General features: G+C 41.6%; 1 protein-coding gene across 2 annotated transcripts in view; it reads right to left on the bottom strand.

Annotated features, from left to right (window-relative positions):
* Positions 1-5,982, bottom strand: part of EGFLAM (EGF like, fibronectin type III and laminin G domains) — a 60,694-nt gene extending 54,712 nt beyond the window's left edge. The window contains exons 1-5 of one of the 2 annotated variants that reach the window (XM_058430126.1): positions 5,836-5,982; positions 3,328-3,443; positions 2,436-2,754; positions 1,676-1,776; positions 475-575 (exon numbers count right to left, since the gene is read on the bottom strand). In XM_058430126.1, coding sequence (XP_058286109.1) covers positions 475-575; positions 1,676-1,776; positions 2,436-2,754; positions 3,328-3,393 — 587 coding nt within the window. In that variant the 5' untranslated portion in view covers positions 3,394-3,443; positions 5,836-5,982. Of the gene's footprint in view, positions 1-474; positions 576-1,675; positions 1,777-2,435; positions 2,755-3,327; positions 3,444-5,031; positions 5,158-5,835 lie in introns of those variants that run through there. The other variant, XM_058430125.1, reaches the window with a different exon arrangement.
* Between the last annotated feature and the right edge of the window lie 14,962 nt (positions 5,983-20,944).

Below are 20,944 nucleotides of genomic sequence, written 5' to 3'. Positions count from 1 at the left end.
AGCACCAGGTACATTCAACAGCACCTCCAGCACCAGGTACATTCAACGGCACCTCCAGAGCCAGGTACATTCAACAGCACCTGCAGCGCTGGGTACATTCAACAGCACCTCCAGAGCCAGGTACATTCAACAGCACCTTCAGCGCCAGGTACATTCAACAGCACCTGCAGTGTCAGGTATGTTCAACAGCATCCCCAGGACCAGGTACACTCAACAACACCTCCAGAGCCAGGTACACTGTAGGTGCTGCTGAATGAATGAGAGATTTCCAAAATGCAAATTTTATAGGTTATCCTGCAATCCCAGTACCCCAGTACCCCAGTATTTGGTAAACTGGTTCATACTCATTTTATACAAACCATTCCTTCATCTACTAGAACCAATCCTGTATATATTTTTTCATACTATAAAAATGCAAATATAATGTAGGATAATGTAACAAAAAGAGAGTGTGAGGCTTTTGGCAGGAATTACCTGAACTGCAGGGAGCGTCGGATGATAGCCAGGGACATGAAATCCCCCCTCCCGTGTTCGTTCTCCCCACAGTAGAGCAGTAAGCCATCCTCTGCCTCCGCCTGTGATTATACAAACAAAAGCCACATGAACAGTAAGCACCTCCCCTTCCTTAAAGCGCCATCTGGAAAGACTCACAAACGTGAAACTTGAGCGTTTTCTCCTCCAGGATCCTATCTACAAAGGGTCAAGCATGGGGGCTCCAATTCACTCCCAGATACCTGGTCCCAGTTCATTTTCAATAAACTAATGGCAGTGATATAAACTGAGGGGTAGCAGTGAGGCAAGAGCAAGGTGACCCCATCTTTGACCCGTTCTTTACTTGTCCTTTGTGGACACACCTGCAGAGCCTCGGAAAACCAAATGTACAAAGACCACGGTCACAGTGAGGACGTTGCTGGTGTACATCCAATTCTATTTTCACTTTATTCTTTCTATTTCCCTCCCTCTGGGGAGGCATGGACATTTGCTCCTTTCCTTCTATCAGGAGAACAGGATGGTAAGAATAGCTCAGCCAAAAGCTGTGCTGGTGGTCTTAGACTAAGACAGGTCATTTCTTGAAGACTCAACGCTGTGGCCATGACTTCAAATGAGACTTCTTTCCAGACCTCCAGACCTTTTTGTGTCATTGGAGATAACCAAAAGAATGAGTTTAAGCTGAGGTCACTGATTGAATTCTTATCTGCAGTTGATTCAAGTCAGAGAACCTCCACTGGGCCCTCACGATGCAAGGGTTGCATAGAGAATAGTTTTCTATTTGTTCAGTGACAGCTATCACAATGAAGACAGAGAATTGGGCTCTCTTTTTAAACAATTTTGGAATGGGGAATGCATTGTTTCTTCTCAATCCTGGCCTGGGAGAAATCACTATTATGAACAACATTGCTCGGACCCCAACATTCTCACTTGGAACCTTCATGCCAGCCACTCTATAGTTCTGTGACATACAAACTCACCATCTCCTCACTGTCACACTTGAATGTTGTGAATGTGCTCCTCATTCCTATTGTCCCATGAGCTGGTTTAGAGACAGGCTCTGTGTCATATTTACCTTTGATCGCTCTCCCTGCTGCCTCCCTTCCTCTCCCCCAGCCTTTGAATGTAGCACATTGCTGTGTTAAAGTGTCCAAGAAGCACTCATCAAACAACACATCCCTCTTACCCTAAATTCAAGAGTAATTTGGAATGCCTGATAGGAATTCTTCAGAGGTTCAAATGTTACATAGGAGTGGCCAAAGAACTGAGGATACTGGATAACAATATCTGAAGAAGAAAAAAGACAACACAAAAGAATGCTATTTCCTCACTTCTTCAAAAGCAAAAATCAATATACAACATTGCCTGAATATCATTAAGTGAGAACCCTCACTAATCTGTTCAACTTCACTGTCTTCTTTTATATACTTTTTATACCTACAACTCTCATTCTTGGAGACTTCGAGCTTCTGAAATTCTTAGGAAGAAGCTGCATTTTTGGAGACTGGCACTGGCTTTCCTAAGAAGAAACCAATGGCTTTAGGGCCATTGTCACTTGCCCTCAGCTCAACAGGCCTTTATGCAATATAAGTTGGCCCAGTTGTTATCCTTCTTAACCCTCATGCATAAGTTTTAACTGCATATTTTGGTAGAGATGTGATTATAGTAAAACCTAACTCTCTAAGATAGTATCAAGATGATTTATTGATTGCTTCAAAGGGACTACACATTTGGCACACATAGAAATAGGGCTGCTGTCTACTTAGAAGCAATGAAAGTTGCCTCACAATTTGCCTTGTATAGTTAATTTAATGACCAATATGTGGAAGAAGAAACTTATCTTGGAGAAGGGACTAGAAGGAACTATGTTTGGACCACAAAACTGCCCTCTGGCTCTCAATGGTGCCAATTCATCACCACATTCTTCCTCTTCCCCAAGGGCCTACCTTCTGAGCAGCTCTCACCACCTTTGCCCAGGGTGCACTGGCATCGCGAGCCCCCCCAGGTGTAGTCATTGACACAGAAGCTGTCAGCAGAGCAGAGAGTTTCATCACAAGGCATGTCAAAGAGCCTCGACATTATGGCCACACCGTTCTTCCCCTTCCTCTCTACGGGAATGGGCTGCGGAGCCACGGTGGTCACAGGGAGAGATGCTGAGGTAGGGAGGATGAGCCTGGAAATGGTCTTTGGGTTAGACATAGACATCTTCTTGCTTTCCACCAAAAACTTCTTATTCCCTCCTTTGGTAGCAGGAAGTGGTTTAACCTAAAGCCAGAGAAGGAAAGGGGTTCAGGATGAACACAGAGCATGGCAATTGGACTGTTTTATTTATAGTTGTTGCCTAGTACTTGAAAGCATGGTCACTTCCAAAAACCCTAGGATGGAGATGGGGAAGACAGCACTGACTCTAATTTATGGACAAAGAGCTTGATGCTCAGGGACTTTCAGTGCTTTTCCCTGTATTACTCAGAAAATCAGCAGTAAAACTGATATTACATGATTTATTCTTATTACAATATGATGAAGATGCATGACTTTGTCAAGGAATTGTTCATTTCCTTATAATACCTGATTTTCTGAAATTTCCCTTGGTGGGAAATCGAAATATGCTTTTGCTGGATTGTGAAGTCTGCCTACGGAACATCAGCATGGCTAGTACTTCCCTACTACTGATTTATCAGCACCTGGAGACTGATCCTCAGAGGAAACAAATCAGTGTTGAAAGCAAATGGGCCCATTTAAGTTTTAAGTAAAATGTTTATGGTCCATTGGCTAAATTGCCTTGTTCAGCAAGGAAACAGAAACACCCTGGGTTTTAAGAGCAGAGATTATTGTTACCTCCTCAAAGGAAATATCCAAATCTAAGTCGTCTTCAAATCCTTCATCATCCTCACCGGCTCCCATGTCGGTGATATAATGGGGTCCATAGCGGCCACTTCCCGCCTCCTCAGGGCCTTCACAATGAAAAGCAGCATACATTTCATCAGCACAGGCCTTTGCACTATCGTCTAGCCTAACTCAGCCGCAGGCAGAGCTGTACCAAATGGAACGCAGTGTATTGGAAATATAACAACGAATTCAACACAGAAAAGGAAGTGTTAATGACCAAAAGATATTTAAAAAGTTTCCTCTCGTAAGTTACTAAGGAATTGCCAACTGAAACCAGAAAGAGCTTCCATTTTATACTGACAAGACTGGCAAAAATGTCAATCAGGTAATAAAAATATTACTAAGGATGAGATCAATGAGGACTCATACGGTACTTGTGTAAACTGGTCCAGTCACTTTGTGAAATATTTGGAAATATTTCATAAAGTAGATGTTTGTTCATACCTAGCAATCCCACCCCAACTTACAAAAGCTAGAGAAACTCCTGTACATGTGTACCAAAAGGCATGTTCAAAACAGGTTCATAGCATCAGAATTTGTAATAGTAAAAAATACTCCAAATATGCTATTTATAAGAACAAACAACAACCCAAATGTCCATCAACGAAGAATGACTAAATTATTTATAGGATATCTATAGAATGGAGTACCATATAGTAGGGGAAAGGAATGAATCATCATTTAATATATCAACATGGCTTAATCTCACATGATTTCATACAAAAAAAATGCAAGTTGGAAAAGAATGCATCTGGTTTGATGACATTAATATAAAAGACAACAGCAAACAAAACAATATATTACTTAGGGATACATATATATGTAATTTAAACTCTTTAAAAAAGCAGGACAATCACATAAATAAATAACCAAGGGAAGATAGAAAAGGGATGTGAATGAGGTGTGATTCACAGGGGCCTTTGAGAGTATTCCATCATATTCTATTTCTTAAGGTAAGTGCTGGGTACCTGTAAATATTCGTATTTTTTATATGTTATATATATACATATATACCTTTGATGTACAAAGTATTTCACTAAAAGTCTTTAAAACAAGAAAGGGAGATTATAGTAAACACTCCCACAACTAAAAAAAAGGGGGACCTGTAATGTATCTTGGGGGTCAACCATTTCATCCATCTTAGCAGGACAACGAAATCTTTCAGAACTGAAAGGTGGGTGAGAAAAGCTCTCAGATATCAATACACAGCTTTGTCTTTTGGGAGACATTCAGTTGGCATTTTTATTCAACTGTCATCGACAGAATCCACTGATCCACAGCACTCTGATTTAGGCTGCGCACAGGAAACACTCCACCAGGAGGTGGCAGCCTTTTAAAGAGCGGCTCCAGGGCACCTGCATGTCCTCACAGTGGATTTTGGCCAGCACAGGTACTAACTTGCTGCCCTCTCCCAACTGAACAAGCCAGGCACCAGCCTTTAGGGCAGTAACAACTTTGGCAACAGAAACTGACTTTGGTAGGATGCTGATGCTCATTAGTTATTAGACATCCAGTGTTTGGATGCCTAGTGAAAAAGAAAAAGGAAAAATAACATAAAAAGCATAAAAAACATAAACTAAACTTAAAGACATTTTGCATTCAGAATAAGCTAAGTCACGCACCATTCTCACAAAGACAATGTCACCCTCCTACCTTGTCTGTCCGGGCTGCTGTAACAAAAGTACCATAAACTGATGGCTTGTAAACCACAAACATTTATTTTTCACAGTTCTGCAGGCTGTGAAGTCCCAGATCAAAGGGCTGGCAGTATCTGATGAGGGCACAGATGGTGCCTTCTCACTGCATCTTCACATGGTGGAAAGGGCAAATGAGCCCCTTTGGGCCTCTTTAACAAGGGCACTGATCCCATTCACAAGGACTCCACCCTTATGATCTAAGCACCTCCCAAAGGCCCCACCTTGGGGGTTAGGATTTCAACATATGAATTTGAGGGAGACATAAACATTCTGACCATAGCACTCCTCCAAACAAAATAGCAATCAGATTGAAAATGGAGTGGAAGGAAATGGCAGAAAGTCATTTTTGTCAGGGGGCGTGCTGTTGATCAGAAATCAATCTCCTCCCAGACCAGAAGAGAGAAGTGTGGTCAGCAGATGACGCAGATGACCCAGAGACAGGATGGAGTGAGCTGTTCTCAGGGGTTCGGGCACATCTTGGTGGAGGTGGAATAACAAAGGGGAGGCGGTGTTTTCACCCCTTCCACACAATTCCCCAGTTTTATTTAAAGTAGTCCACCTGTCAACTGAAAATTCAGCCTGTCGATGCCAGATTTATACCTGGATGCATGTTCTCTCAAGCCACCTGCATGCAGCGTATCTGTGTGCCAGATGTCTTCACACAAAAAGCCCTTGAGGACAGCTCCCTCCTCTTGTCTCTATCTTTGTACAGCAAGCAGTCCCCCTTATCTGTATTTTTGCTTTCTGCAATTTCATTTACCCTCGATCAACTGCAGTCCAAAAATATTAAATGGGAAATTCCAGAAATAAACAACTCATAAGTTCCGAGTAGCATGATGAAATAGCATGCTGCCCTGCTCCGTCCTGCCTGGGATATGAATTATCCCTCTGTCTGGCTTATCCATGCTCCATATGCTCCCTGCCCCATGGTCAGCAGCCGTCTCAGTTGTCAGATTCATTGTCATGGTATCGAAGTGCTTATGTTCCAGTAACCATTATCTGACTTCATAATGGCCCCACAGTGCAAGAGCAGTGATTCTGGGATTCAGATATGCCAAAGAGAAGCCATGAAGTGCATCTTTTAAATTAAAAGGTGAAAGTTCTCAACTGAATTAAGGAAAGAAAAAAAATCATATGCTGAGGTTGCTAAGATCTATGGCAAGAATGGATCTTCTATTTGTGAAACTGTGAAGAAGGAAAATGAAATTTATGCTAGTTCTGCTGCATATATAGTGTTCAGTATTATCTGCAGTTTCAGGTATCCCCTGGGGATCTTGGAACACATCCCCCGCGGAGAGGGAACTACTGTATCTCTCTCGGCCCCTCTCTCTCTTTCTCTTTCTCCCCTCTGTCCTTTCCCTCGCTCTCCATTTCTAGCTCTGCCTCTCTCATATATTCAGAATTCTTAGATTCCAGAAGAAGAAATCCATTTGGGAGTAAAAGAATTATATAGCACATACAAAGCAAGCTGGCTTTTGTCTTCAGTAGGTTGGTTTCTCTCCCTCCAGGCTGTTCTTCCTTGCCCTGTGCACCTTATTGACACATTCTTAACAAGGTTAAGATTCTCTTCATCTTTATCCTATGGTTTCCTATCTGAAAAATCACCTTCAGTGATCTCCACCGCCTACAACATAAATTCTAAGCTTCTTCATCAAGAATTCAAGGTTCTCAATTAAAACAGCTCCTTTTTTCCTCCTTCTTCCCCCATCACCATGATTTATTGAATTCTACTCCCTCTCCTCTTCTTATCAGGTACTATTGGGTGCTCAACATGATATATTTCTAAACTTTTCAATAATCTTGCAAGGTAAGTATGACTAATCCCATTTTGTACATAAGAAAACTGAAGTTAAGAGTAGTTAAGTAATTTGCCTAAAATCAAAGACTTTATAACTGGCTGAGCTGAACTCAAATCCAAGGTCTGTCCAGTGACTGCTCTCCTAATCGCCTATTGCAGAAGAAGCCACTGTGGAGGTAGAAAGATCCTAGAATTTGACAAAATTACCATATGTTGATCATTCTTAGTGTGCCAGGAGCTTTTCATACATTGCTTAAGTTAATCCTCACAAAATACTATAAAATTGGTATTATTACTTCCATTTTACCAAGTGGAGATATAGACACAGAGAGATTAAATAACTTGTTTGAAGGCAGGCAGATGGGAAATGGCAGGGCTAGATTTTATCCTTGGTCTTTCTTTTGACCACATCATTCTACTTAATCTCAGTCCTAATTATGTTTTCAGGTTTTTGCTGTTTTTTAAAAAATACTCTTTAAAAGCTATATAATAGCCAAACTGGTCTGACAGTTGTCTCCTGAATGCATCTTGTATTTTCTTACCCTAGGATTTTGGTTAATGCTTTTTCCCATTGTCATCTTTTTCCCACTCCTATCTCCTTACACACAACCTACCTATTCTCCCAGGGGGCATGCATTCTATGGAGACAAAGCTGAATGTGTGCCATCAAAAGACCAAAATCAAGCGACATTTTAAAAAGAAAACAGACTCTTCTAGGGAAAATGGTGACTCCACAAAGTAAGAAGCCACCAAGACCTGTAGGACATTCCTTCATCTTCTCCTGGGTGGGGCTACCCAGCTATGGATGTATGCCTCCAATCAGCATAAATGCCCAATGCTTGATCAACTCAACACATGTGTAAGATGGTGTGTACATCTTCTGGGCTCCTGGCCTTAGACTCTTGCCCTTGTGTTTACCAACTCGACTATAAATCCTTTGAGAGCAGAAACCATATTTTAGATTTCTTGATATATTTTTCCTTCCTCCATGTCACTAACACTTCATGTACTCAACAAAGGTCAACACCCTTGAGAGGAGTGAGAGGAGACACTCCCCTAGTGCTGAACTATGTCCTGCCCTTGCTCAACATGGTGGGACTCTGCCTCCCAATCCAAAGACCCCCAAAACTGCCACCAATCCTGTCCTTTTCCCCAAATGAAGCTAGAAGCAAGAATGGAAAGAGATCTTAGCCACCATCCAGCCCAATCTTCTCATTTCACAAGCATGGAAACCGAGGCCACAGAAGAGAGTTGACTTAAAATCAAGATCATGCATCTCATTAGAGGAAGCTCTAACTCTAGAAGCAGATAATACGACTCTAGTTCAATGTCCATAAGATTCTATTGCGCAATTTTTTTTGGCATCAAGTATCTAAAGATAGTTCAGTCAGAAGAACCTGGAACCTAGAGAAGCCAAGGGTTAGAGTGTAGGTGGCTGAGATCTCTTACTGCCCCTCCATCTGCTCTAGGAAATTCTGTTTCTCGAAGGGGACTCCTCAGAGAAAAGGACCACAAGCAAATTGCTGCTACTACGAAATGATACCATAATGAGAATGGAAATAATCCTGGATTCTCTGCTCATTTCGACAAGTAAAATAAGGGGCATATTTTTCAATGGATAATGTTCTTTGGTCTTTGTAAAAATTGTTTCCATTTTGACACTTTTTGTAACCTATTTCTTTGAAACCTGAGTTCACTCAGTTTGGGGAAACATAGGGTATGGAAGAAGAAAGGGAAAAGGAATATGGAATCACAAGGATTTAGAGTCAAAGTAATTTTAACTTTCGTAGAAAGACCACAGGGATCAGCTAACACAACAAGCCCATTTTACAGAGGAGTCAACTAAGGCTCAAAGAATCCATGAGACTCACCCAGAGAAGCAGCTCATTAGTGGCAAAGCTGATCTAGAATTCTGGGCTCCTGCTACTGCAACCCAGTACTCTTTGCAGCATCCCAAACTCCCTCTCTCACAATAATCCAGGATAATAGTCATTTCCCATTTTTAATAAGAAGGAAATGAGCACAGAGAGAACCAGGCACAGCATGATGGAAGAAACCTGGAACTAAAGCCTCACTACTTCTGTTTCCTGACTGCCCCGCCACCTCAGATCCCCAATCCAGAGCTTACAGGAAGTTTTTACCAATGTTATTTCTAAGTAAGCACAGAATGTACGGTCCAAGCCAGTGATAAGAATTCTCCCTGTAGCCTGGGGTTATTGTAATTAAAGTGCATAACTTATCTCTTTCTACTTGGCACTTTGTTAATTAGGAAAAGAGAACATTAAAAAGGAGACATTTATTAGAACCAGAATAATCAAACCACTAGTTCAGGGGTTATTCCATTGTAAAAAAAAGTTAATAAACAAAACACAAATTTTTGTTAATAGATAAAAGGGTGACTTTTATTTTATAAAAAAACCTGTGCTTTGTTTTAATAAAGGCATCACAGGTTTTCTATAAATAATGAGTTTCTCAGCTATATCAACATGATGTAGTTGGAAATATCGCTAGTCATAGAATCCAAATAATTGGGAGAAGGACATAAATGGCTTGGGTGACCTTGAGCAGGCCACTTCATCTCTCTGGGTCTTGTGTTTTCCAGTAAAATAAGGAGTAGGATTAGACTTGATGACCTTGAAATCCTTTCCAGCACTAACATTCTGTGATCCTAAAAGCCACCCTTTTAATTTAGACATATTGCAGGCATCTGTCACATCAAGCAAGGTTTGAAAAAGAAACAACTGGAGAATTTTACTTATGTGGATGAAAAAGCAAACAGAAGTTAGTTCAGCATGGAAGTCACATGCTTTGGGGATTGTAGCACTGTGTTCTCCTGTAGGAGGTGATCCATTGTCATTTATAGGAATCCATCTTCACTCAAAAGGACCAGGTTGTATTTTGAGTCCCTTCTCTTAATGTCTTTTAGCAACAACAAGGGAGGAACACGTATTCCCTACTCTTGAAGTTCCAATCATGATAATAGAGTCTCCCTAAGTACTGCTGGATTCTTATCCAACCACTTTCCCTGCCTACAGAGATGGGGACAGTGACGTGGCTGCTAAATGGAAGCAGTAGGTCCACATTTCTGAAGGAGGGAAGCTAATCTATCAAAGGACCTTGGGGGCCAGGTGCAGTGGCTCACACCTGTAACCCTAGCACTTTGGGAGGCCAAAATGGGTGGATTGCTTGAGCTCAGGAGTTTGAGACCAGCCTGCGCAACAGGGCAAAAACCTGTATCTAACAAAAATACAAAAATTAGCCAGGCATAGTGGCATGTGTCTGTCATCCCACCTACTCAGGAGGCTGAGATGGGAGGATGGCTTGAGCCTGGGGGCGGAGGTTGCAGTGAGCTGGGATAGTGCCTCTGCACTCTAGCCTGGGTGACAGAGTGAGACCCCATCTCAAAAAAAAAAAAACTAAAACAAAAATAAAAAAGGACCCTGGGGAGGGAGGAGGAATTCGATTTGGAACTAATTAATTCAGTTCTTCCTACCTGCCCTCTCCACCTAGCACAGTGGAAAACAATAGCCTGGTAGGTCTGACTCCTGTGCAAACCCAAACTTTCCCTCAAGTGGGCTCTCCCATAGTCTGGACTGGACAGAAGGGAGTTTGCAAGCTCACTTTGGCTCTTAGAGTGAGCTACGTCTTCTGACCCAGCCTTTTTAGAAATAAGAATGGCATTTGATTCATCTGCTTCATCTTCATCCTTATCATCTTCCTCTGCTGATGTGTTGTTTTATTTTTCAACTGATTTCAAAAGTGGGCAAAAAAAAGTGCTATTAATTGTGCCTCTTCAAAACCCTAATACCCACCAGAATAAGAATGGTTTTCCATGAGGCTGTAAGCCACAGACAGAAACTGGGTCATCTCTTTCAGTGCAAATGTTCGAGAATTGGTTGGTTAGATGGAATAATGACAGGTCAGACCTGTGGCTTGAGTCCCTTCAAAGTCTTCCCAAGACCCTATGTGACTTGGCCCTGCAAGCTTGAGCCTCATCTCTCACCAAGGTATTCCTTCTCAACATGCTCCAGCTGCGCTGGCTCTTCTTTCAATGTTTTGGATGAACCATCCTTTCCTCTGACTCAAGGCCTTTGCAGATGCTGTTCTCTATGCTTAGAAATCTTATCCCTCACTGCCCATCCCTTTACCTTTTTAATTCTTTCATATTTCTGTTCAAAATCACTTTCTTAGGGATGTCTTCCTTGTATCCCAGATAAGGTCAGGTATGTTCTCATAGCTCTCCTCTTTAGTGGCATTATGAGTTTGTAATTTTATGCTTATTTATGTGATGATTTCATAAATGTAATTCTCCCACCAGACTGTAAAATCCTTGAGGAAATCAACACTATCTATTTTGGTTTCTGTTGTCCCACCCAAACCTCACTCAGTCCTGACACATTTTAGAAACTTACAGAATGTACAGAAAATAGAAACAGTGAACTTTTGGAGTAGTTTAGGCGTAATAAAAATATATGACAGCAGCATTCATCTAGGTTCTTAACAGCAAAAGTTCAGGCCCAAGGGGAGCCACACCTTTCCAGGATCTTAAGGATGTCATTCTGCAGAATGTTCCTGGAAAGCAATCCACACCCAGAGCCCCTCTGGAGCTGACGATCCCAGTGGCTCTTCCGCATTCAGTCACTTTGGCTTGGGCTATATGCTTTAAGTAAAGTCAGTCCTGCTACCCTGGCCAAAAAAATGACTGAACCAGGATCTATGCCTGATCTGATAATGACCACATTCAGAGCAGCCATCTCTGAGGGTCCTTGGTGTGACAATCTGTGCTTACGTTGGAAGGTAAGGTAGATATTCCAACCTCAGCTCCCTCCTCTCTCACCTGCTTCTGCTGTAGATATTACAGAAGCGAAATACTGGATTTTTAAGTCCCCTTTGCTCACGGGGTGGGGGTAGGGAGAGTCGTATGACAGTTTGGGTCACTAAGATGCACGTGGACGCCTGTTGGAACCTCCCAGCTTTCTACATTTGCTTAGGCAGTGAAGGTGCTTGTGATAGCTGGAGCTGCAGCAGCTAATGCATTCCTAATTGAAACATGGTGATCAAACAGCTCAGTTAGACCCTATCTTAGAAAATATTGAATCTGATGCTGGATGTGGTAGCTTACACCCGTGATCCCAGCACTTTGGAAAGTTGAGGTGGGAAGATTGCTTGAGCCCCGGAGTTCAAGACCAGCCTGGACAACATAGCAACACTTCATCTCTATAAAGATAAAAATTTTAATTAAAAAAATATTGTAACTGAGTACATGCTGTGTGAATGAATCACAAGAGCTACTGGGTGACTTACCTAGTAGCTGGGTTCTGCATGAAGAAGGCCTGCTCAACACCAGCCAGCACAAGAACTCAGGGGCTGCAAAGATGTGGATGGCTTCCCTTGCTCCTCCCTTTCCCCCAAATAATCTGCTGGAACCAGTCCCTTCAAATCTGAATGAATCTAATGAATGCAGCATTTTGTTTTTATGATGGTAGGGTTGGGACTGGTGGGGGAAAGTAACTCTAAGTACCGGCCATAGGCAGATATGTTGTTCTTTTATGCTCCGCACATTTCATGAAACTCTTATTTGACCACAGCCTAAGAATGGCACCTCAGGTACCCAGTGACTTCCAGAGCCCTCACCTCAAAGCTTCTCAGATGCCTTTATCTTTATGCACGTCCACACAGCAGAAGCGCAAATAGTGCGTAACCCCTGTAGGCGTTGCCTTTTGAAGTACATAAGCCAGTCAACCAAACACATGCCACTGTGTCTTTCTCTCTCGGAGTCTCCCTTTCTAAAGATAATGGGGCCGTGGAAAGTTAAGCAGATGGCCAGAGACCAAGGTGTTATGCACCTGCTTCTCTGCCACCTGCTGATGGAGGAGATACACAGGCAAAGCATAATGGGGGAAGCGGCTGTGAACACAGCAGGAAAACCCAAGGCCATCTTTCCATCATGGTGTGCGAGAGATTTCAGGCTTGGAGCCTTTGTAAGTTTAGAGAATAATGAATAATAATTTCCTGGCAACATTCTGTGGCAATACTTCAGGACTGGAGTGGGGGTGGGCAGTGTAAAATTCAGACAGGTGATGAAAACATTTCTAAACATCTGAAATGGTGGCTGACATTAGGTATTCAGTGCTACGTACACAGCAGGCACTCAATATGTATTTGTTAGATGAGTGAGTGAGTGAATGTTTTCTATATGAGCCAAATCTTGCAGGGTGCTCTGCACATGGTAAATGCAAAATAAATGTTAGTTGAAAGACCGCAGTTATAATCTGATATGATCTATGTATCTAGTCAGTCATTTTCACTGGAAGTTTGGTAGCAATTTTTTTTTTTTTTTTTTGAGACGGAGTCTCACTCTGTTGCCCAGGCTGGAGTGCAGTGGCGCAATCTCGGCTCACTGCAAGCTCCGCCTCCCGGGTTCACGCCATTCTCCTGCCTCAGCCTCTCCGAGTAGCTGGGACTACAGGCGCCCGCCACCACGCCTCGCTAATTTTTTGTATTTTTAGTAGAGATGGGGTTTCACCGTGGTCTCGATCTCCTGACCTCGTGATCCGCCCGCCTCAACCTCCCAAAGTGCTGGGATTACAAGCGTGAGCCACCGCGCCCGGCCAGCAATTGTAAACTGACTGTTAATGGGAGAAAACTATTGCCCATAGCATCAGGAGGATATGGCTTTTCAAAGGAAGCTTGCACTTTGGCGGGTTCTCTCTCTCTCCTTCTGTGGGATAATCTGGCAGTACATATCACATTCCTTATCATTCGCACTTTTTAAAAAGAAATGTAATGGCATGTGATATGTTTATGGGACAATATTATGTTCAGAAAAAATGTGGATCATTGGTGTTTTCATATGAGTAGTTGGGGGTGGGAGCAGGTTGGGATGGGTTGAAGAATGAATAGGAGGCTTTTAAAGAGTGGGTACAGTGAATGGAAACACAATAACTCTAGCTTGAAGGAAAGCAGGGAGATGGAATGGTAGGTGGCGGGTTGTGAGCATAAGGAGAGTCTTTTCTATGAGTAGAGAACACACGTTTGTGTCCTTATGGGGATGATCCGCTAGGAAAGCAAAGATGAAAAGATAAATCATTTGGAGAGACAGGGTAACTAACCGAAAATTGACATATGTAGTATGGTCTCCAATTGGCTCCCTAAAAAAGAGGGCTCAATTCACATCTTGCACTGAGAAATCAGGAGCTAGATCAGGGAGAGTGAGATGGCAAAGAGAGCAGATGTAGCTTGTCAGTGGCTCACAGTCCAGTAGGGAGGGAGACTTACACGCCTACAGCACACAGCAAGAGGGCTGAAGCTAAGATGTGAGCAGCTGAGTCTGTGGAGCTTCTCTGTTCCTTAAAGTGGCTTCACATTTGAGTACCAACCATGGTTCAGTTCTCCTTTAGGTATTCAGATGGGCAAGTTGTTCAAACCAGAGACACTTAGACCCTCTCTTCTCACTCTTTAAAGGCAAAGTGCTAGGAGAAAATAATTGTCCAGACAAAATCCTACATCTAGCCTGGGCAAGATGGTGAGACCCTGTCTCTCAGAAAAAAAATTTTAAAATTAGCCAGGCACAGTAGCTCACACCTGTAGTCCCAGCTACTCGGTGGGGGAGCTGAGGCAGGAGAATCCCATTAGCTCAGGAGTTCAGGCTGTAGTGATCTATGATTGTACCACTGCCCTCCAGCCTGGGTGACAGACTGAGAGACCCAGTCTCTAAAAAAAAAAAAAAAAAAAAAAGACCAGGCATGGTGGCCTACACCTGTAATCCCAGCACTTTGGGAGGCCGAGGTGGGCAGATTGCCTAAGGTTGGGAGTTCGAGACCAGCCTGACCAATATGGAGAAAACCTCGCCTCTACTAAATATACAAAATCAGCTGGGCGTGGTGGCACAGTCCTGTAATCCCAGCTACTCAGGAGGCTGAGGCAAGAGAATCGCTTGAATCCAGGAAGCAGAGGTTGTAGTGAGCCGAGATCGTGCCATTGCACTCCCGCCTGGGCAACAAGAGTGAAACTCCATCTCAAAAAACAAAATAAAATAAAATAAACCCTACATTCAATTAAATGGTTGTTCAACAGTAACAGTGAAACAAAGACATGATCATAAAGCCTGAGACAGTTTATCACTAACAGATCTTTAAACATTTATTTAAAAGTATATTTCAAGAAAAAGAAGGAAAGAGTAAGATGCGAAGAGTTGTGGGCACAGAAAGTGGTAAATCTGTAAATAAATCTAAACAAGCATTAGAGTTGAAAAAAATGTGGTTACTAAACAAGGTAGAACAAAAATACCGAAAAGTAACATGTAACACAAGAAGGAATTGATTTGGACTGAAACTGCTAAGACCCTATTGATACAGAAGGGCTGGGCTCCTAGCTAAACCCCACCCTTAGGCCTGGAACCACAGCCCTAAGTGAAAACAGCTGACCCCGTTTTTCCAACCAAATGTTGCCTTTTTGGCTTGCTTCGCCCCTGTCCTCTGCCCATAAGACTTCAGCTGGCAGAGCAACACGAGTGGCTGAGCAGCGAGGATACAAGCAGCTGAACGGTGAGCAGAGAAGCAACTGAGTGCTGGAGACTACAAATGGATAGATGGCTAACTTCAGACGGTGCGGCTTCAGAAATGGGCCTAGCCGGAGATGGCTGGGCTTCAGGGAAAGATCACCTTCCCATCTCCTTTCCAGCCTCCCTTTCCGCTGACAGCCACCCACTGCTCAATAAAGTCTTCTGTATTCATCACCTTTCAAACAGTTTGTGTGACCTGATTCTTCCTGGACCCCGAACAAGAACCCGGGTGCCGAGAGGGCTGGGGCTGCCACCCTGACCCTCTACTAAGCTGGTTGGCTATTGGCTGTCCCTGGATGGCAGAGCTGAAAGAGCATTGGTGGTAACATGCTTGGAGGCTGCTGTGGGGCCCGCACAGAGCCTGCTCCGCCAGAGAGGAGCGACTAGCCAGTGCCAGCATTCGTTCGCTCTGGTTCCCGCACTCTTCCTCCCGCGAGGACTGGCCGGCGGTGGGCTGAGTGAAACCAGCCACTCCAGTTCCAGCCCACAAAGGGGGTCAAGGGAACTGATCTGTCTCATCATTACTGTTTCATTATTGTTTGAGAGGAGGGTAATAGATTGTGATGAACTTTAGACTGTTTAAGTGTGAGAGTTAACAATGTATGGATGGTAAATAAAATAATGTATATTTCATCCTAATACAGAGGAAGAAAGGACTAAGAAATACAGTCAATCGTATAGAAAATGGAAACGGGCTGGGTGTGGTGGCTCATGCCTGTAACCCTAACACTTTGGGAGGCCGAGGCAGAAGGATCACTTGAGACCAGGAGTTCAAGATCAAACTGGACAACATAGTAAGATCCCATCTCTACAAAACAACATTAAAAGAAATTAGCCAGACATGGTGGCACGTACCTGTAGTCCTAGCTACTTGGGAGGCTGAGGTAGGAGGAGCACTTGAGCCTGGGAGGTCAAGGCAGCAGTGAGCTATGACTGTAACTGGACTCCATCTCAAAAAATAATAATAATAATAATAAAAATAAAAAATAAAATAGGAAAACAGCAGAAACAAAAATCCTTCTCCAATAAAAAATGGAAAAAGCAGAGTAAATATAATAGCACAAAATAAGACTCTAGAAATAAATAATACATGTCAGCCATTATAACCATAAACGCAATAAACTTGTCATTTAAAAAACAGTGCTTTGAGACCATCCTGGCTAACACGGTGAAAACCCATCTCTACTAAAAAAAAAAAAAAAAACCAAAAAATTAGCCGGGCGTGGTGGCGGGCACCTGTAGTCCCGGCTACTCCAGAGGCTGAGGAAGAAGAACGGCGTGAACCTGGGAGGCGGAGCTTGCAGTGAGCCGAGATCGCGCCACTGCGCTCCAGCCTGGGCGACAGAGCGAGACTCCGTCTCAAAAAAACAAACAAACAAAAAACCAAAAAAACAGTGCTTGTCATATTGGATTTAATACATTTGAGCTACATGCTATTTCCAGAACGTATCTAAAACACAACCTACAGAAACATCAAAAGTAAAAGAATGTAATATATATGCCAGGCAATAGATAAGAGAAAGCTAGTACCTATATAATTACTGGACAATGTAAATGTTAAGGGGGAAAAAAAAGTATCATTACTGATAAGATGGTTATTAAATAATGATTAAAAGAATCACCAGGAATACAACATGATACTAAACTCATATGCACCTAATCTCACAGCCTCACATACATATCAAGAAAAAAACTGAGAGAGGTGTAAGGAGATAGAGTGAGAAACTGTTAATGTATCCTCTTAGTAATTGATAGATCAAGCTAACAAAAAATGCATAAGGATAGATAAGATTTGAACAATATTAAAAATCTTGATCAAAAAAGCTTAAACAGACTTCTGAATGTAAGAGACTTGGGAATAAATCTAACAAAAGCTATAAAGAACTTCTGGTTCCTGCACTCTTCCTCCCATGAGGAGTGGCCAGTGATGGGCTGAGTGAAACGAACTACCCCAGTTCCGGACCACGAAGGGAGTGGAAGGAACTAACCTGTCTCATCATTATTGTGTTATTATTGTTTGAAAGGTGGGTAATAGATTTGATGAATTTTAGACTGTTTAAGTTTCAGAATTTTCTCCATAATGGAGAAAATTACTAAGGTACACTAATCTAGATGAGATATAATATGGTTATTAAATCAATGATTCTATATCATAAAGATGGCAGTTCTTCCAAAATTAGTTTATAAATACAATATAATTTTCATTTTTAAAACTCAATATGTTTTCAATTTTTAAAATCCCAATGGAATTTTTCATGGAATTGAAAAACTGATTCTAAAATTTCTATTGAAAAGCAAAGAATCAAGAAAAGAAAAGGCATTGTGGGCCAGGCCCGGTGGCTCATGCTTGTAATCCCAGCACTTTGGGAGGCTGAGGTGGGCAGATCACTTGAGGTCAGGAGTTTGAGACCAGCCTGGCCAACACGGTCTCTACTAAAATACAAAAATTAGCCGGGAATTGAACAATGAGAACACTTGGACACAGGATGGGGAACATCACACACTGGGGCCTGTCATGGGGTAGGGGGAGCGGGGAGGGATAGCATTAAGAGATATACCTAATGTAAATGATGAGTTAATGGGTGCAGCACACCAACAAGGCACATGTATACATATGTAACAAACCTGCACGTTGTGCACATGTACCCTAGAACTTAAAGTTATAATTTTTAAAAAAATGAGCATGATGAACACTAAACCATGATATTAAATCCCAGTGAGAACCCAGAAAAAAAAAAAGAACAGATGCCGGTGAGGTTGTGGAGAAAAGGGAACACATACACTGTTGGTGGGAGTGTAAATTAGTTCAACCATTGTGGAAATCCATATGGCGATTCCTCAAAGAGCCAAAAGTAGAACTACCATTCAACCCAGCAATCCCATTAGTGGGTATAGACCCGGAGGAATATAAATCATTCTACCATAAAGACACATACATGTGGATGTTCATTGCAGCACTGTTCACAATAGCAAAGATATGTAATCAACCCGAATGCCCATCAATGACAGATTGGATAAAGAAAATCTGGTACATATACATCATGGAATACTATGCAGTCCTAAGAAAGAATAAGATCATGTCTTTTGCAGAAATGTGGATGGAGCTGGAGGCCATTATCCCTAGTAAACTAATATAGAAGCAGAAAACCAAATACTACATGTTCTCACTTATAAGTGGAAGCTAAATGATGAGAACTTATGAATACAAAAAAGAAAAACAATAGACACTGGGGTCTACTTGAGGATGGAGGGTGGGAAGAGGGAGAGGAGCAGAAAATATAACTATTGGATACTGGACTTCACGCCTGGGTGATTGAATAATCTGTACAACAAATTCCCATGACATGGGTTTATCTATGTAACAAACCTTCACATGTACCTCTGAAACTAAAATAAAAGTTATAAAAGAAAAAAAAAATTAGCTTAGTGTGGTGGTGGGCGCCTGTAATCCCAGCTACTTGGGAGGCTGAGGGACAAGAATGACTTGAACCTGGGAGGTAGAGGTTGCAGTGAGCCAAGATTGCGCCACTGCAGTCCAGCCTGGGTGGCAGAGTAAAACTGTGTCTGCAAAAAAAAAGAAAAGGCATTATGAAGGACAATGAGGACTGAAATCATCTACCAGATATCATGACTTCATGAAGTGGTAGAAATTTAAAACACTGTATAAGGCTGGGCACGGTGGCTCATGCCTGTAATCCTAGCACTTCGGGAGGCTGAGGTGGGCGGATCACCTGAAGTCAGGAATTCGAGACCAGCCTGGCCAACATGGTGAAACCCCATCTCTACGAAAAATATAAAAATCAGCCAGACATAGTGGTAGGCGCCTGTAATCCCAGATACTCGGGAGGCTGAGGCAGGAGAATCACTTGAACCCAGGAGGTTTGAGGTTGCAATGAGCCGAGATCAGACCACTGTACTCCAGCCTGGGTGACAGAGTGAGACTCCATCTCACACATACACAAAAAAAAAAAAAAAAAAAAAAAAAGAAAAGAAAAAAGAAATTAAAACACCGTGGTATTAAAGTAGGGATAAAGAAACTGACAGAGTATAGAACTCAGAAACAGATCCAGAAATGTATGAAGACCTGATAAACCAGAAAGATGTCATTACGAATTAATAGGGGAAAGACTGAATGATTTAATTCTTGGTGCTGGGGAAACTGGTTATCTATATGGGGAAAAAAATTATTAAAGTAGGTTCTCCATATAAAAGTGAATTCAAGGTAGATTAACACCCTAAATATGCAAAGCAAAATTTGTAAACTTTTAGAATAAAATATAAGATACTGCCTAATGATCTTGGGAAAAGGAAGTTGTTTTTAGCCAGAAAGCATAAATCAAAAAGAAAAAACTTAAGATGTTTAACTACATTAAATTAAAATACTTCTTCCTAGTGAATACCATAACTGGAATGAAAGATAAGTCACAGACTTATAGGAGATACCTGCAACATATGATTGGCTGAGGATTAGTATTTAAATATATATTTAATATTTACTACATATATAAAATTGTATGCTAAATATATAATTGATATACATGGGTATTTATACCAATAAAATGGACAAAGCATATAAACAGTCCATTCATAGGATGACTAATAAGATTATAAAGTTATGCTTAACATCATTAGAAATGGAGAAGTACAATTCAAAATAATAATGATATATCATTTTACATTCATCAGATTGGTATTTAAAAGTCTGATAATACCAAGTGTTGACAAGGATGTGGAGTAAGAACTTCAAATATACTGTCAGCAGGAGTGAAGATAGCAGTGAAACTGAGGAAGAATTTTATAATAGGTAGTAGAGCTGAAGATATGCATGTACTACAATATAACAGTTGCACTTCAAAGCACATGCTGAAGAAGGCTCTTGTAGACATGCACAAGGAAACACACATAAGACTGTTCATTGTAATATGGTTTGTAATGAAAAAAATTTGAAGCAACTTAAATGTCCAACTACGGTATACTCATATAGTAGAATGTTATACAACACTAACACTGAATCCACTAGAATGTTATGATTCAACTTGCATGAAAGTCAAAAACATAAGATTGTAGAGAAAAATTACTTGCAAAAGGATACTTGCCATGTCATAGCATTTATAAAAAATGCTAAAACATTCTAAACAGTATCATAAAGTTTGCAAATAAATATATGCATGTTGGTACAAGAATTAAAAGTGATGGGGGGAATCATAAATACCAGATTCAAGCACCTCTCAGGAAGCGGGAAGGGAATAGTGTTGGGACGTACTCAGGGGCTGCCCCTGTACCTGTAGTGTTTTTTCTCTACCACTGAAAAAAATGTGGCACCTATTAAGATTTTATAAAGCTGGGTCATGAATATACAGTTGTTCCTGATATTTTTCACTACACTTAAAATAACTCACAATACAAAACAATGTAACAAAGCCTAAATTTTATTAGGAGAATAAAAATCCATACCTACAATAATAAGAAACAAAATCAATACTGTAGAAGCTTGAATCAGTGATGTAG

Source organism: Hylobates moloch, unplaced genomic scaffold (assembly GCF_009828535.3).
Source record: "Hylobates moloch isolate HMO894 unplaced genomic scaffold, HMol_V3 SCAFFOLD_17, whole genome shotgun sequence".
Taxonomy (NCBI): Eukaryota; Metazoa; Chordata; class Mammalia; order Primates; family Hylobatidae; genus Hylobates; species Hylobates moloch.
The sequence above is the reverse complement of the archived record's forward strand: the minus strand, read 5'-3'. Positions and strand labels throughout refer to the sequence as shown.